This window comes from Cervus elaphus, chromosome 6 (genome assembly GCF_910594005.1).
Source record: "Cervus elaphus chromosome 6, mCerEla1.1, whole genome shotgun sequence".
NCBI classification, from domain to species: Eukaryota; Metazoa; Chordata; class Mammalia; order Artiodactyla; family Cervidae; genus Cervus; species Cervus elaphus.
Window position 1 is genome coordinate 26,370,434 of NC_057820.1, and position 18,951 is coordinate 26,389,384.

General features: G+C 40.7%; 1 protein-coding gene across 2 annotated transcripts in view; it reads left to right on the forward strand.

Annotated features, from left to right (window-relative positions):
* Positions 1-18,179, forward strand: part of BTC (betacellulin) — a 49,181-nt gene extending 31,002 nt beyond the window's left edge. For both annotated transcript variants that reach the window (XM_043906474.1, XM_043906473.1), the window contains 4 exons: positions 5,516-5,633; positions 11,450-11,596; positions 13,624-13,734; positions 15,795-18,179. In XM_043906474.1, the coding sequence (XP_043762409.1) occupies positions 5,516-5,633; positions 11,450-11,596; positions 13,624-13,732 (374 nt within the window). In that variant the 3' untranslated portion in view covers positions 13,733-13,734; positions 15,795-18,179. The remainder of the gene's footprint in view (positions 1-5,515; positions 5,634-11,449; positions 11,597-13,623; positions 13,735-15,794) is intronic.
* Positions 18,180-18,951: the final 772 nt, after the last annotated feature.

Below are 18,951 nucleotides of genomic sequence, written 5' to 3' on the forward strand. Positions count from 1 at the left end.
TTCCCAGGTGGCTCAGTGGTAAAGAATCTGCCTGCCAAGGCAGGAGATGCAGGAGACTCTGGCTCGATCCCTGGGTAAGGGAAGATCCCCTTGAGGAGGAAATGGCAACCCACTCTAGTATGCTTGCCTGGAGAAGCCATGGACAGAGGAGCCTGGCTGTAGCCCACGGGTCATAAGAAGTCCAACACGACTGAGCACACATGCTTGCATCTCTTAAAAAAAAATCTGCATTTTCCAGAATTTTTTTTTAATTAGATAAGCTCTCTTTGTACTGCTGCAAGACTTCTCTTAGAATTGTCAAGATTTTCGAGATTCTAGAATCAACTCATTGACCAAGGACTTTATTGTCCCGTGCACTTTGCTAGGAATTTGCACACAAAGTGAAGTGAAAGTTGTTCAGTCGTGTCTGACTCTTTGAGACCCCATGAACTGGGGCCCACAAGCCTCCTCTGGCCATGGAATTCTCCAGGCAAGAATACTGGAGTGGGTTGTCATTTCCTTCTCCAGGGAATCTTTCCGACCCAGGGATTGAACCTGGGTCTCCTGCATTGCAGGCAGTTTGTTTAGCAATAGCGCCACCTGGGAAGTTAAGAATTTCCTCATGTGTTCTTTTACTTGAGCCTCTCAACAGTCCTTTCAGTTCAGCTCAGTTCAGTTCAGTTGCTCAGTCGTGTCCGACTCTTTGCGACCCCATGAATCGCAGCACGCCAGGCCTCCCTGTCCATCACCAACTCCCAGAGTTTACTCAAACGCATGTCCATCGAGTCGGTGATGCCATCCAGCCATCTCATCCTCTGTCGTCCCCTTCTCCTCCTGCCCCCAATCCCTCCCAGCATCAGGGTCTTTTCCAATGAGTCAACTCTTCACATGAGGTGGCCAAAGTACTGGAGTTTCAGCTTCAGCATCAGTCCTTCCAATGAACACCCAGGACTGATCTCCTTTAGGATGAACTGGTTGGATCTCCTTGCAGTCCAAGGGACTCTCAGGAGTCTTCTCCAACACCACAGTTCAAATGCATCAATTTTTCTGCACTCAGCTTTCTTCACAGTCCAACTCTCACATCCATACATGGCCACTGGAAAAACCATAGTCTTGACCAGATGGACCTTTGTTGGTAAAGTAATGTCTCTGCTCTTGAATATGCTATCTAGGTTGGTCATAACTTTCCTTCCAAGGAGTAAGCGTCTTTTAATTTCATGGCTGCAATCACCATCTGCAGTGATTTTGGAGCCCAAAAAAGTGAAGTCTGACACTGTTTCCACTGTCTCCCCATCTATTTCCCATGAGGTGATGGGACCAGATGCCATGATCTTAGTTTTCTGAATGTTAAGCTTTAAGCCAACTTTTTCACTCTCATCTTTCACTTTCATCAAGAGGCTCTTTAGTTCCTCTTCACTTTCTGCCATAAGGGTGGTGTCATCTGCATATCTGAGGTTATTGATATTTCTCCCAGCAACCTTGATTCCAGCTTGTGCTTCATCCAGCCCAGTGTTTCTCATGATGTACTCTGCATATAAGTTAAATAAGCAGGGTGACAATATACAGCCTTGATGGACTCCTTTTCCTATTTGGAGCCAGTCTGTTGTTCCATGTCCAGTTCTAACTGTTGCTTCCTGACCTGCCTACAGGTTTCTCAAGAGGCAGGTCAGGTGGTCTGGTATTCCCATCTCTCTCAGAATTTTCCAGTTTATTGTGATCCACACAGTCGAAGGCTTTCGCGTAGTCAATAAAGCAGAAATAGATGTTTTTCTGGAACTCTCCTGCTTTTTTGATGATCCAGCAGATATTGGCAATTTGATCTCTGGTTCCTCTGCCATTTCTAAAACCAGCTTGAACATCTGGAAGTTCACGGTTCACATATTGCTGAAGGCTGGCTTGGAGAATTTTAAGCATTACTTTACTAGCGTGTGAGATGAGTGCAATTGTGCGGTAGTTTGAGCATTCTCTGGGACTGCCTTTCTTAGGGATTGGAATGAAAACTGACCTTTTGCAGTCCTGTGGCCACTGTTGAGTTTTCCAAATTTGCTGGCATATTGAGTGCAGCACTTTCACAGCATCATCTTTCAGGATTTGAAATAGCTCAACTGGAATTCCATCACATCCACTAGGTTTGTTCATAGTAATGCTTTCTAAGGCCCACTTGACTTCACATTCCAGGATGTCCGGCTCTAGGTGAGTGATCACACCATCGTGATTATCTGGGTCATGAAGATCTTTTTTGTACAGTTCTTCTGTGTATTCTTGCCACCTCTTCTTAATATCTTCTGCTTCTGTTAGGTCCATACCATTTCTGTCCTTTATTGAGCCCATGTTTGCATGAAATGTTCCCTTGGTATCTCTAATTTTCTTGAAGAGAGCTCTAGTCTTTCCCGTTCTGTTGTTTTCCTCTATTTCTTTGAATTGATCGCTGAGGAAGGCTTTCTCATCTCTCCTGGCTATTCTTTGGAACTCTGCATTCAATTGGGAATATCTTTCCTTTCCTCCTTTGCTTTTTGCTTCTCTTCTTTTCACAGCTATTTGTAATCCCTCCTCAGACAACCATTTTGCCTTTTTCATTTCTTTTCCGTGGGGATGGTCTTGATCCCTGTCTCCTGTACAATGCGATGAACCTCTGTCCACAGTTCGTCAGGCTCTCGGTCTATCAGATCTAGTTTCTTAAATATATTTCTCACTTCCACTGTATAGTCATAAGGGATTTGATTTAGGTCATACCTGAATGGTCTAATGGTTTCCCCTATTTTCTTCAGTTTAAGTCTGAATTTGGCAATAAGGAGTTCATGATCTGAGCCACAGTCAGCTCCGGGTCTTGTTTTTGCTGACTGTATAGAGCTTCTCCATCTTTGGCTGCAAAGAATATAATCAGTCTGATTTTGGTGTTGACCATCTGGTGATGTCCATGTGTAGAGTCTTCTCTTGTGTTGTTGGAAGAGGGTGTTTGCTATGACCAGTGTGTTCTCTTGGCAAAACTCTATTAGCCTTTGCCCTGCTTCATTCCGTACTCCAAAGCCAAATTTGCCTGTTACTCCAGGTGTTTCTTGACTTCCTACTTTTGCATTCCAGTCCCCTATAATGAAAAGGACATCTTTTTTGGGTGTTAGTTCTAAAAGGTCTTGTAGGTCTTCACAGAACCATTCAACTTCAGCTTCTTCAGCGTTACTGGTTGGGGCATAAGCTTGGATTACCGTGATATTGAATAGTTTGCCTTGGAAATGAACAGAGATCATTCTGTCATTTTTGAGACTGCATCCAAGTACCGCAAGGTAGATGTTATCATCTTCAATTTCCAGATCATGGAACTGAGGCTCAGACAGCTTAATTAGCTTGCCTGGAACTTACATATATGGCTCATGTAAGGCAGAGCTGAAAATGAAACACTGATTTCCTTCCTCTTAAGCCAGTGTTTTTTCCATTGTTTCCAGTGTACCACACTGTTTACGTGGTTACTATGGTTGTTTTTACTGGTTTGTTGCTTATTATTGAATTAAATTTGTTCTATCATGCCAATGTAGCTAGTTAGATAGGGTATCTCTTATTTCTTTGATGTTTTCTAATGCTTACTACAGGCCTCTGGAAAGAGGAAATACTCAATGAATGGAAGTTGATTTTCATTCGATCAATTTATTTGCCAAAATACACAGATCTTTGCCTTTGAGATATTTTGCAGTTATTTATGGGAGAAATTTCAGAGTCCATTGACTGGCAGGCATGGGAGCAAATGTCTGGCACATACAAGCAGTCAGCATGACTGGTAATCAAGTCACCGACCAAAACCAGGTCAGCCAGTTCCTCTGCAATGTTCTTCTACCCTCTGAAACTCTGTGACCTGGCATCCCAGGAATTTCCTCTGTATCCATCAGCCAGAGTCCTTTGCGAGTGTCCTTTGTGGTGACCCTGGGTGGCTATATATTTACTCATTTCACAATATTAATTAAAAGTTAAGTGGTCATTGCTATCTCTAAAAGGATTGTTTAACGTCATCGGGGTGACAGGTGCCATACCAAACCTAATGTGCAATGCCCTTCTGTAGTGACCACCATGGACTTTCTGATTTCACAGGTATCTGAGTCCTGCAAGCTGTTGGTCATACCATGACAATCAAATGTCCGACCCTGGGTCAGCTGGCTAGTTAGCTGTTTTCTCTGGGTGTGGGCAGGCGTTTGTTGTGAATCAACCCATGAAACAGCTAGTTAGCATTTTTTAGTGTTTCTCTTGACAGCCCTTGTTTATTGAAACTTTCTACAGGTAAATGATGGAGAAGTTGCTCCATATTATCCCCCGCTATTTCCCTAATTGAAAAATTAGGCAATTAAGATGCTAAAAAGTAAGAAAAAAGTCAGTATAGGGAATGAAATCCTGGATATGAAGCTTCCAGTCTTTTCCTCGTTCAGAGCAGCAAGAGCCCTCCAGGGGTCGGATGAGAGGGATAATCTCGATTCAGAGAAGCAGGACCTGTGGGTGCCTCAGGCAGGGGGCAGATGACTGCTGCCTGCCTGGCAGAGTGGAGCAGTCAAATGCACAGCCTGCCTGGGTTTGCGTCCCAGCTCTGCCACACGCTAGCTGCAGGATCCGGGAAAGTAACTTAGCCTCTATGTGCTGTGCTTTGTCGTTGCTCAGTCACTCAGTCGTGTCTGACTCTTTGTGGCCCCGTGGACTGCAGCACGCCAGGCCTCGCTGGCCTTCACCACCTCCCGGAGCTTGCTCAAACTCACGTCCACTGAGTCGGTGATGCCACCCAACCGCCTTGTCCTCTGTGGGCCCCTTCTCCTCCTGCCTTCAGTCTTTCCCAGCGTTGTGCTCTGCCCATCCATAAATAGGAGTTAGAATGGTGCTTCCCTCACAAGGCTGTTATGAGCATTAAATGAGCTGATACAGCACCCCCACCCCCACCCCAATCTGCGGGTTCCGGTTAGCATCCTCAGATTCAGGCAACCACAGACCCACCCAGGCGATACCAAGGGCTGACTGTAAATGCCATTTTATATAAGGGTTCTCAGCATCTGTGGATTTGGGTATCAGCTGGGGTCCTGGAATCAGTCTCCTCAGATGCCGAGGGGTGACCCTCTATATAAAGCATATTGACCAGCATCTGGCACTCAGTAAGTGCTGTGTTTAAGTTTTAAAAAAGGAAAAGAAGAAAGCAAAAACAAACAAAGAAACAAAAACCCTCCTCTCTTTTCAATATCATCAGCTCCACACCGCTGACAATCTTGCCAATCTTCTCTTCTATCGCAATTACGTTTACCCTTTAAACAGCGCTGCGGTTACTGAGAGGTCCTTTGAACAGAAATCTTAGTTAAAATCTGAAACGTTCCCGTCACATTCCCCAATAGCCAATCTCTAGGGCCAGTTTCTGGTCCCCAAAGCCTGACATATCCCAGTGTGGAGGGAAGGAGCAATGAGGAATTGGAGCATATTCTGCAGAAACACTGGCGACACCGGTAGGAGTGTAATTCTATTACATTTACAAATGTGCGTTTGAAGTGAGCTGATTACTGAGTCATTTCTCCTTCTCCAGCTACCACCACCCAACCAAAGAGAAGAGGCCACTTCTCTCGGTGCCCCAAACAGTACAAGCATTACTGCATTAAAGGCAGATGTCGCTTCGTGGTGGCCGAGCAGACGCCCTCCTGCGTGTAAGTGGAGCACAGCGCTTACAAGCCAAGGGGTACAGCCTGGAGCTGGCTTGGGGTGGGGGGAGGTGACAGGAGCGGAAAGTCTGACCTAACCCAGCCATCTGTCAGGTCACAGTTCTCCCTGGCCCTACCCAGCCCCCCCAAACCCCGCCCCACTTGTTTAGGGGCGGTGACTTACGGAGAAACTGACGCACACTTTCTTGCTGAAATCTGAGCATGCAGGAGTCCAGATCGCCTTCGGGGGTGGGCTCATGTTCCTCTGCTGTCTTGAGCAGGCAAAACTGTTTCTGTCTAGTGTTAAGGGTGCTTTTCAGCTCAAATAAACTCTGGTGTGGTTCAAACTCGAACACATTCTTCTGGCATTTGTTAGGTGGTTCACTGTGAATGTAAATATGAAGGAAATTTCTGCCAAATCCAAAGCTACTTTTGCAGGTGTCAATTAAGTGCATGGAAATCAGTCCTATTTTTAGAGATCCATAAAGTCTGTTTAGTACAGCAGGAGACTGGGAGGAGAGTTCTCTTTCCAACTCTTGGTAGATTGAGTCCAAGTTTAATTTTACTCAGGCACAAACAAATTTTCTGCATATCTTAAATATTTAGTTTCTGCTAAAGATGTCTTGCTAAAGTGCTGAGACTTTACCTTATAAAAGAACAAGGTGACTTTTTTTAAAATATAATTTTGACCTAAATTTCATAGAATGCTTATGTTCTTCTGTGTAGTTGCCCCAGTATTCTTCCCCCCACCCCACCCCCACAAGTATCTCAGGACAGTGATTCCAAGCCCTGATATAGTGGGGAAATTGAAGAGTTGTGGACTTCTTCAAAGTTTGATTATAATTTAATTCAATTAAGAAAACAATATACATAGGTAATACTTAGAGGGAAATAAGAAAAAACCTAATGTAACGAAATAAGGAAAATGTGCTTACATGTGTTGGGAAAGATAGAGCTGATTTTTAAATATTTTATTTATTTGCTTACTGGCTTGGGAGAATATAATGAATTTTTAAAAGATTAATGCCTCTTAACCCAGTACATTTCTCTTACTGGTCCCTATGTCTGTACATGTATTGTTCTTTAATATTGCAGCCTTCTAGAATGAAAATCACAGGTGTAATCTACCTGCCTGGTCTTCCCAGGTGGCTCAGTGGTATAGAATCTACCTGTAATGCAGGAGACTAGGGTTCAATCCCTGGGTTGGGAAGATCCCCTAGAGGAGGAAGTGTCAACCCACTCCAGTATTCTTGCCTGGAAAATTCCATGGACAGAGGAGCCTGGCAGCCTGTGGGTTACCAAGAGTTGGACATGACTTAGCAACTAAACAACAGCAGAATTACCCAGCCTGTCTCCCTCAGTCAGAGGTTAAAACCCATTTCCTCCAGAGCGCCTCTGATGCTGCCTTAACTTTTTTGGTTGTTTTATTTTGTTTTTCTTTTATTAGGATTATATTGAATTTACAAACTAATTCAGGGAGAGCTGACATCTTTATATGTAAAGGAAGTCATGGTCATACTTTGAACTGTAATTGTTTCTTCTTACTTGTTTCCAGAATAATCATAGCTTCTCAGTAGATTATCTGGTCTCTAGTCTCCTCTCTAATATCATCTTGAATCACTCCTCTCACTGACCTTTTTGGTTTTATATATATATATGTTTTCACTGATGTATAGTTGAATGGCTTGACTTTCCAGCCATATTTCTCACCACATTCTCAAATGTTCTTATGAAATCCTACATTCCTTTGCAGGGTTTATTAGACAAGCTATTCTCATAGTCTGGAAAGTTTATTCTTACTGGAGCTTTAAAATACAGCTCAAACATGAACTCCTCCTGGATCCCTGCATTGATTTGAGTTGGATGTTCTTCCTCAGTGATCTTGTCATGTTTCAGTGAAAAGCTCTTTCCCCCTGGAGTATCACTGTTGGTTTCTCTGAACCTCCCTTCTGTGACTGAGCTCCTAGAGGGCAGGGATGATGGCTTATTCATTCTTACATTCCAGTGCCAAGCACAGGGCCTAGAATTTACTAGGTGCTCAAGAAACATCTGATGGATAAATGAACAGTCCCTCTGTCACAGTTCATCTAGTGCTGTGTCTGCGTGCATGCTGAGCCGCTTCAGTCATGTCCCACTCTTTGAGACCCTATAGATTGCAGTCTGCCAGGCTCCTCTGTCCATGGGATTCTCCCAGCAAGAATACTGAGTGGGGTTGCCATTTCCTCTTCCAGGGGCTCTTCCTGACCCAGGGATGGAAATGGCATCTCTTACATCTCCTGCATTGGCAGATGGGTTCTTTACCACTGGGGGCTTCCCTGGTGGTTCAGACAATAAAGAGGTAAAGAACTTGCCTGCAAAGCAAGAGATCCGGGTTTGATCTAGTGCTGTGCTGAATGTCAATTCCAAGGCTTTAATCTGAACCAGAAACACCTTCTTAGTGGTGAAATGGTGTAAAACCAAGGAGGGCAGTGGGGTGGTGGGAAGGAAGAACATTGGAGTCTTTGGAGTAAAATACACTTAAGATTTTGTTTCAACCAACTATGAGCAGCATTAGCAATGAGTTGTTTATCTTTCCTGGGTGTTTAATTATCTCTAAAAGAAGATAATAATATCCTTCTTGCAAGTGTTGAAAATTAAGCAAAAGAATACCTCAAGCAAAAATATTTATTATGGTACCCAGCACAGAGTAAATGTTCCATAAATGTACTATTGAATTGAATGGGAGCTATTCAACTAGGCTTTGCCTTTTAGACGATTTGGTGTAGCACAGATTCAGGCAAAACTGTCTTGCCACTGGCGATTATGCCATCTTGGGAAACCAGAAATTTCTCCTTTTGTTTGGGATCATGGGAGTTGTGGACTCCTGTCTTTATATAAAAAACCAAAGTGTGTGTTTCAAATAACTCAATCCCTTCTTAGTCTTCTCAGTATTTTATTGGGGTGGAGGGGGATGGGGATGATTTGTTTCCAGATACATAACTTTTATTTTAGATGGCACAGCTCACTTGCTGTTGTTTAGTCGTTAAGTCATGTCCGATTCTTTGCCACCCCATGGACTGTAGCCAGCCAGGCTTCTCTGTCCATGGGATTTCCTAGATAAGAATACTGGAGTGGATTGCCATTTCCTTCTCCAGTGGATCTTCCCAACCTTGGGACTGAACCCTTGAACCCAAGTCTTTTGCAGGAGACAGGCGAATTCTTTACCCCTGAGCCACCTTGGAAGTCCAGTGGTTCATCCGGTAAAGAATCTGCCTGCCAGGCAGGAGCCTCAGGAAATGAGAGTTTGATCCCTGGGCAGTGTTACATGTGGTTGGACAACTTGGGAGCCAGACTTCCTGTGTTTGAATCCTAGCCCCCACTCACCTACTTTCTTTATATCTCAGCTTCTCCATCTTCCAAAAGGGGTTAACAATACTATTTCAAAGGTTGTTATAAGGATCATTTAGTTGATACTTATAAAGTTCTTACAATAGTGCCTAGTGATTATTTCAGAACAGAGATCCCAGAGTCCTCAAGGGTCATAGCATCTTTAAATGTTATTTTTAATTTATGAGATGTTTATTAAATAAAAACTTGTTCATTTGCTCAGCATTTATTAAACATTTGCTAGCATCTTTCACCCTTTTCCTCTTCCTTTCCCACTGAAATGACCATTAGCTGATACGGTATTAATTAGATGAGCAATGAAATAACATGAGTCATTGTAACTAGCTGTGTAAGGGTTTGACCTTCTACATAGCTTCACTGGGTTGTAACTTATAGAAAGGACTGCTTACTGAGAAATTCATTTAAAGCTTGGGTGAGTAACTGAACCCAGAGCTTATAATTAGGAAAACATTCTAAAAGAGTAGCAAGTAATTGCCATGTACTTTATGGGCAAAGTTATTGTTTAAAAATGCCGTATTTAGTAAATTTGTTAAAGAAACATTCCAGCTAATTAGATGAGACTATATTTGTAGATTTTAATTATAACCTTTAAAAAACCCATTAAAACCTCCCTCCCACACTTGCAATTAAAAGTGATTCCCGCCCCCCCAATTTCCAGTTCTATGTGCAAGAGATTTTTTGATATTTCAGATATTTCTAAGCTCTCTTCCTGTTATTTTGACCTTGCGATGAAGAGCCTAGCTATCTTGCAGGAAGCAATTTTCCCTCATACATCCTGGGGTCATTTTACAATAGATGGCCTCAGGTGGTTTTTTTCTCCTTTGCTTACACAGAGCCTCATCTTTCAACTGATGACTGTGACCAAGCTAGTTTTTCTTTTCTTTTTTTTAATCATTGTAGCAGCTACAATATCATCAGTCAGGGACCTCCTTATTTGAGAAATAAGGCTGCCTTGGCTTTCTATCAGATATAGACTCTAGAGTGGCTTGGCAATAGATACCTTCTTAAACAAACAAAGACAACAAAAAAATGAAATTACACAGTTTTTTTTAAGAAGCAGAGCTTCATCTTTCTGAGATTTAAATAATTATGTATACGACCAGTATCTCTTTGTGTTTGGAATGAGTCTGAGGAGAAAAAAAGAGAATATATTTGATAGCCAAAAGTAGTGATGTTACAACATATCATTTTGGTTTTCAAATATCTTCAGACAAACTTTTTATGCATCCTTTAGGCATCTGACACAAGTCAGGGACTGCAATGGACAGTCCCCAGATTACTGAATTTCAAGTGGTGCTTGATCAAATGGCTCTGTAACTTCAGACAGGGGGCATCTGCTAAGTTGAGGTCAACTCAGGACTGTATTGATGAAGTTGATGAGAGAATGAGAGGGGGGATTGAGGTATTTGGAGAGCTTGCTGATTTCTGATTCTTTCACTTTACCATGACCATGCAGCAAAGGGGCCTTTAGAGAGCAGAGGGAAAGGTGGGGCTTCCCGATGACTCAGAGGGTAAAGAGTCTCCCTGCAACGCAGTAGGCACAGGTTTGATCCTTGGGTGGGGAAGATCCCCTGGAGGAGGAAATGGCAACCCACATCAGTATTCTTGCCTGAAAAATCCTATGGACAGAGGAGCCTGGTGGGCTACAGTCCATGGCGTTCCCAAAAGAGTCAGACACGACCTCGCTTCTAAGCACACAGGGAATGGTGCACAGATCTGAAACTGTGGCTTTAGAGAATCAGATAAAGGAAGTGGAGAGGACATCTATTGTGTTTTGAGGGGATGCAGCTGGGAAGATGGTGAATGGAAGAGACTTACCTAATCTGCGACTCCTACAAGCATTAGAACCAGAACTGATATATGGAAGATCAAAAGAGAGTCCAGGGGATGGGGGAAGGTATGTGGAGAGAAATCCTGTAAAATAACAGGATTTATTTTTGTACGTTTTTGTACGTTCCATGTTTGATCATATAAAACTGTATACTTTAAATATAATTTATAATAGGAGAACTCAGGCACAGTGAAACTCTTTGTATCACCCTCTGATGAAATGGGAAATCTTGGGGATTTTTGAATTCCCTGTCCAGGGATATTTAAGCACTTGAGAGTGCTGTATAGGGGATTTTATCACCCCCTCCCTTTCAAATTCAGAATCTAAAATTTCAAGGTCGATTTTAGTGTTACCCTCCCCGTTTATGTATCTTAGACATATTGTTAATGATGTCCAAAGGATAACAGGTTTTCAGCAAAGAATGAAATTTCTCATGAACACTGTGATTGTACAGCTTAAACACATTTTTTTAAAGGAATTGTACCCTTTGTTAATTCCAAGTAATGAAAAAAGTTGTTAACTTCTTCAACAAAGAAATAGTAGAGATTCTTAAAAGTCTTTTACTTTTTGACCTTTTTGCCCTGTTTCTGTTCTGTTTTTATAGCTGTGATAAAGGCTATGCTGGGGCCAGATGTGAGCGAATTGACTTGTTTTACCTAAGAGGAGACAGAGGGCAGATTTTGGTGATTTGTTTGATAGCAGTTATGGTAATTTTTATCATTTTGGTGGTCAGTATCTGCACATGCTGTCAGTAAGTATTTTTAAATTTAATTTTAAGGAAGTCTAAAAACTTTTATCTTTCCTGTCTTCTTTCCTTCCCTCCTTCCTGCCTTTTCTCTTTACCTTTTTTAAAAATTTAAATTGCTTTTTACAGTTCCCCATCATTTATTCTGAAGCATTTATAATAAACACATGACATGATTTTTGTCATTTTTCTAAGCGTAATTATACTTAAAATAAAACTTATATAAATCCTCTGAGAAAGAGGAAGTGGGCAAGATGGATGAAGGCGACCCAAACGTATAAACTTATAAGATAAACAGGTCATGGGATGTAATGTACACATAGTGATTATAGTTAATAATATAGTCTTGAATATTTGAAAGTTTCTTAGAGAGGAGATCTGGAAAGTTCTCATCACAAGAATGAAAAATTTTGCAAATGTGGAGATGGATATTAAATACTAAACTTACTGTGGTGGTCATTTTCAATATAAACAAATATCAAGTCATACCTGAAATGAATAAAATGTTATACGTCAATTATATATCAATTTAAAAAGTCAGTTTTGTTGTTCAGTTGCCAGGTCAGGTCCAACTCTCTGCAACCCCATGAACTGCAGCACGCCAGGCCTCCTGGTCCTTCACTATCTCCCTGAGTTTGAGCTGTCATCCCCTTCTCCTCCTTCCTTCAATCTTTCCCAGCATCAGGGTCTTTTCCAGTGAATCAGCTCTTCATGTCAGGTGGCCAAAGGTTTGGTGCTTCAGCTTCAGCATCAGTCCTTCCAATGAATATTCAGGGTTGATTTCCTTTAGGATTGACAGGTTTAATCTTGTAGTCCAAGGAAATAAAAAAAAGTCAATTATTTAGCCCTAGAGTCCATCACCTTTTATGTAAGTTTGTTAATAGTTTAAACAATACTTTTCTTAAACTGTACCGTGGCACAAAAACTTTGAAAGATAGAAACAAAAGTATTTTTTATTAGTCACATTAAAATAATGAATTTTATTATTAAGATGCCTGCACTGTTTCTCCTGTCTCTATTTTTCATTATATACCTCAACTTTGTTAATCAAGAAAATCCTTGTTTTTTTCTGTGAGACTGAATGGCTTAGTACAATGCTTTAGTTTTGGAAACTCATCAAATTTTTATCAGACCAGGACTCCCACACAGCGTGCTAAAAAAGCATTTTTTTCAAATGCTACCTTCATGTCTTGAGAAGCCTCCTAAACTGTACTTTGGACTGTGGTTCTCATTACAGGAGGGTGTTAGATGATTCCTTTCTTTATAGCATTCTTGGTAGAAAAGCGTTAACACAGCTACCAGCTGTCTACAGAGATTTTTGTCCCAGCTGTGCCATCAAACACTTTTGAGAACTTGGACAAACTTCTTAATCTCTTTAAACTTTAATTTTATTTTCTGTAAAATGAGAGGATTAAACTCTCATTTACAAATAATCTGTAGGATTCCTTCTAGATATAAAATTGAAAGATATTTGTAACATTTTACTTCCTTTATGACAAAAAGGAATTTTAGAATGCCAAGTTTGGGACAGAGTGGGGAAATGCTCTATTTTATTACATTCATTTTGTATCATATTTTAAGAAAACTGAACTGCACTACAGAATATCTAATACATTTCTTAAATAATTTATCTAGAAACTAATTAACATATTCAGAGATTATCCTCATTCTCTTAGTTTTATGTCAGTTTCCATTTTGTACTATCTTTTATTTACATACTAAATAATGCTTATCAGTCTATTCTATAAAATGACTTGGCCTGAAAAGTTTTCTTGTGCTCAACAAGCTCTATCCACAATCAAGTATTATATTCCTCCTATGTAGCTATAACTACATTCTCTCTGTATTTTTGCTATTGTAGCTATTTGAGCCTAGAGAAAGGGATGGGTTAAGAGAGAACCTAAATTTTTATTTTAATGAACCTGTACATTTTTACCATTCTGGAAATAAGATCATAGGCTTTCTTGATGTTTAATTTTGTGACTGCATTAACTAAAAGGACCATGCTAATTTCTAACACTTTGTTTTCCAAGTCCTCTTCGGAAACGTCGGAAAAGAAGAAAGAAGGAAGAAGAAATGGGAACTCTGGGTAAAGAATTAACTCCTATAAATGATGATATTCAAGAGACTAGTATTGCTTAATGGTAAGTATGATAAACTTAGTAGATGGGGAGCTCATCAGGTGACATTTGCCTGGTGAAGTGGGGTTTAATGGCATCCAGTAAATCATTGATTGGAATTTGATTATGTTTAAAAACATCTAAAAATAAATTGACATTTTTTTCATTGAATCTGAAGCCAAATAAAAGACTTTATCATATCTTTCTTTTGCATGGTACCACAGAGATAGAATATAGACTTTTACACAGTTTTTCTGATGCACTTAGATCATTCTGGTTTCTGGTTCTGCATGGTTGTGGTGGTTGTTTTATATTCTTATAAAATATTATAAGATATTTGATATATTTTTCACTGGGGGACACAAATAAAAATTTTAGTTTAGACATCTCACTTTGAAAGGAAATAGCAAAAGCAGTGTTTTAATAATAACCATATTTACAGAGCATTTACTGCATTCCAAGCACTGTTCAAGGCTCTTTTAAATGCTCCATCATTTGAGATCCCAGCAGGAATCACAAATTCTCTCAGATGATCCAACAAAGGCATTTTGATGAAGGGGCTGGGAGGGCAGGGTTGAGGGAACCCATAGGAATATTGAGGCTCCCAGAGTCTAGCAACTGCTGGAGGCTGTCCCCCACCTGGGCCTGAAAGGGCTGAAGATCACTTACCTTGCCATTGAGAAGCTGGCTGTGCTCTCGGGCCCACCAGGCAGAAGCTGTAGCTATGGATGGGAATAGCCACGGTCAGCACCTGAACAAGGAAGGAAGCAGGAGCAGGAGAAGAATATCCCCAAACCTCTGTCCTCTTGCCTTCAGATCTTCAGCAAGTACCTTTCACTAGCCAAACCCAACAGGAACTTGGGGGGCAGGGGAGCCCATGTGAAGCAGTCCATAGATCAGGCTGCAGTCTGGGCTCCCCCTGGAGTAATGAGCAGGGGAAGGCTCCAGGGGGCAGATGGAACATAGTTGGCTGAGTCAGGCAGGGCAATCTGGTCTATAATGGCATTAAACCCCACCAAGCTGGTTTAAAATAAAGGCGATGTATTGCCTCACATGCACTGGCAGTCCAGAGGAAAGAGAACATTCACATTTGCTTGTACCAGAGTTCTCATGCAGAGAACTATTATTTCTGCCTTTCTGCTTACCATTCCAAGAGTTGGCTTCATCCTTGGCTAAGTCCTTTTAGGTCATAGAAGAAGCTAGCAGCAACCATGGCCACATGCTGCCTTGTTCATCCAGCAGGAGAAAATGGTGGCTTTCCATAGCTTGCCCAGCAAAATCTCCTTTTCCAGAATTGCTCAGCAGAACAATAGAATACAGTAAATGATTATCGAGAAATTATAATGTCCTTCTTGCTTATTATCAGAATGACATGAATGAATTGAAAACAAAAATGCTGATTCTGGAGGTTTTTGTTTTATTTTTGGTGTGTGTGTGTATGTTTTATGAGATAGCAAGGAGAATAGGTGGATCATGCCCTGAAAAACCTGGAGCTCCCTAAAGGTTTCTGCAAAGCCTTTTTAAAGGGCAAGTGGGAGGTGGAATGGCTGGGTAGGTGATCAGCTTGTGTAGTTCTCTGAATGGCTGATGATGAGGCAGCAGGGTGTTGTCATAGGGATTAACATTATCAGTTTTAAGGTTCCAGGAGACTTGGGGCTATGTGTTCAGGGTCATCAGGTAGGTAACTTCTTCCATTTGGTGGGAGGTTTTCCCATCGCCAAAACAAGTCAGGAAATTTGCATCAAATACTATTAGGTACTTGAGACAGTACATAAAGCAGAGGATATGGGTGAAGGCAGGTCTCAGGAAGGCCCCATAGGGTCTTGCTCGGTTACAATTCCCCCCTTTCCTTGTATATTCCTCAATCTTGAGGAGAACAAGTTTTGAAGAAGAAAAGGAATACAGGTTCAAATAGAGAGGTTAATAATAAACTTGACAGAGGTACCCACAGAGTACCCACAGTTTCCTGCTTGGGTTTTGTGTGTGTTTTTCTTTCTTTCTTCTTTTTTTTATTACATAATAAGTTTCTTTTTAATGACTTGCTTTTTTCTTTTTCTTTTTTTTTTCTTTCCTTTTTCCTATAGTCTATGAAGATTACTCCAGGCTGATGACAAGTTACAAAGTATCTTCTTACTCATTTGAAAATGGACAAAATGTGTCTCAGGAAACAGCTAGCAAAATGAATTTTAAATAATGTATTTACTTTTTGTCAGTAATGTTAATTTGTGTTGTTTACTATGTTTTTATAATAATAATAAGTAATTTTATTATTATATAGTATTTGGGAAAAGCACCCAGTTAAGCAGGGACATTTTAATAAACTTCCAGTTAAGTTTTGTCACCAAAATTACTAGTCAAACAAAAAAGACGAGTAGGAAGGAGTTTAGATCTTAGGAATTGCATTAATAATAAAACTACCATTTATCCAACATTTACTATGTGCTAAGAGTTTGAAATACATTATTTCTTTTAATTCTTTCAAAAACCTATGATCCTTATTTCTCATGTATAGAAACAGACCTTAAGAAGCTAAAGGACATTCCCTGATGGCTTAGATGGTAAAGAATCTGCCTGCAATGCAGGAGACCCGGATTTGATCCCTGGGTCTTGAAGATATTCTGGAGAAGGGAATGGCAACCTACTCCAGTATTCTTGCCTGGAGAATCCCATGGACAGAAAAGCCTGGCAGGCCACAGTCCATGGGGTTGCAAAGAGTCAGACACAACTAACACAACACAAGAAGTTAAATAATCTAACCCTGATTTATAGAATTAGGAATTGGTGGAGCTGAAATTGGAACCAATATTTAGCCAAGTTCAAAGTTTGCTCTTAACCATCATTTTTGTTCACTGGAGTTGTTGCAACCTAATGCACAATGTGTCCAAGACATTACACTAAACTGTGTGTGCAATGACTGAGGCACTGGTACATTTTCCTGCAGAAACTCAGGTCGCAGAGTCCTGGATATACGATACTGTTACCATCATGCTTTCTATGGGCTTGACTTTCATTATGTTTCTTTGCTCCTTTGTAAATGCTCAGTGATATACATACATTTTTACATTTCTAAAGCAAACGGATTTGTCCCACAGTTAGGAAAATGACAGAGATGGAAGGTAATTGCATGACCATCTTTAAGCTCCAGATAAATGTTTATGCTTGCTAAAGGATAGATAAAGCGCTGGAAGAGGCTATTCATCCTGGGGTAAATGGTCAGGGACAGCACAGCAGAGCCCAGGCAGAGATGTATGAGACATATCCTCATTTTTGTTCTTCTGGGGCTTCCCAGGTGGCACTAGTGGTAAAGAACTCACCTGCTAATGCAGAATACTTAAGAGACACAGGTTCGATCCCTGGGCTGGGAAGATCCCCTGGAGGAGGGCATGGCAACCCATTTTAGCACTCTTGCTGAGAGAGTCCCATGGATAGAGGAGCCTTGTGGGCTATGGTCCATGGGGTCACAAAGAGTCGGACACAACTGAAGTGTCTTAGCACACAAGAGAACAGTACCTGTGAGTGCTCTCAGATGAATTTTGGTGCAATCAAATTATGACCGTAGTCACCTGTTACGTGGGACCATCTTGCCAAATGCTCCTTCAACTCCATATTACATTTAATAAAGATTCTTTTTAAATCTGAAAAAGCAGAATGCACATTTAGTCAAAATTCCATAGAATATGGAATTTCCTACATTGGCTGGGTGGATCATTTATAAAAACTGATGGCAGATGTCCTCAAATTACTACAATTTGGCTGTTGTGCCTGTCGGCAAAGCAGCTTTTCCAGAATCTTTGTAAATTCTAATTTGCAGTGTAGACTTCATGCCTGAAATGAAGCAGAGAATTCAGAGAAAAGGTGAAGTTCTGTATTACTTTTTTATCACACGCCGTATTTCAAGTGAGAATGAGGCCATGCTTAAGTATAACACAGAAATAGCTCAAATATCAGTAAGAACTAGGTCAAACAATGACCATCCTTGAAATAGGATCAATTTCACCTGATTCATGTTGTATACACTCTTTTCAAAAGCTTCTTCTGAGTTTCTTCATGCTTTCTCTTTCTCAGTCTTTACTAAGAGTGCTTGAAACAAATGTTCATTAGAGCATTTAAAATTTTTAAAAATGCTATAAATATTTCTTCTTTCCTTAACCGAGGTTGGTTGACCAATGGAATCTCTCAAGGCAATTCAAGCTTGGAAATTTTGTTTTGATGCTAAAATGTGTCTCTTGAAATTTGGTAGATCTGAACTACCAAGAAAGAACTTCAAAGATTTTCCTATGTTTTTAAAATGTATTTTATAAATTTTTTTTTTTTTGCCTATACTGAATGACCTCATTTATGTAAACTGTCAGTATTATCATGTAATAAAATAAATTTATTTTTAAAACAAAGCAAATATATATTTGCTTAGGAATTTTCTATTGTTACCACACATTTTTAATAGAAATAAAATTGAGCATTATTGCCTTACAAAACCTTGTGTTTTATAGCAACTGTCATGAATACCTTTGAAATAGTTTACTCTGACCATATTTTTTCCTTGGAAACTGAAGAATTTGAAAATATGGTAGACACTTACGAGACTGGCTACTCAGCGGCCTGGCCATATTTTTAACCTCACCTCCGTGGTGCTAGTGGTAAAGAGCCCGCCTGCCAAGGCAGGAGATGCAAGAGACGTGGGTTCGATCCCTGGGTTGGGGAATCCCCTGGAGAAGGGAATGGCAGCCCACTCCAGTATCCTTGCCTGGAGAACCTCCTGGACAGGGCAGCCTGCTAGGCTACAGTCCATGGGGTTGCAAAGAGTTGGACACAATTGATCATGAGCACCAGCTGTATTTGGTTGATCTAAGGTGGGCAATTAGTGAAATTGGGCCAATTGGAGTCATTTCCAGGGAAATTGGGAACTTGAAATAAAGTTATCCTTCTTTGGGTTCTTGGAGTATACAGATGTGCAATTCAAAGTTATTGACAGTCATGTTTTGTTCCGTGAGGACCAGAAAAGCAAAGAACCTGGTGAAAGAGGAACCGAGGTGAGCGGCGAGTTTCCTGACAGCCTGAGTTCCTGTCCCATGCAGTCTCAGAGTTTAGCTTCATTTGGTTCCTGTGTGTAGCCTCCATGAGACCTGTCAGTATCTTTGTAATGAGTTCCTCCTTTGGCTTAAGCTAGTGCTATTTGGATTTCTATGACTTGGAACCAAGATCTTGACTAACTCCAGTGTATCGTGAGATCGCGGATGACAG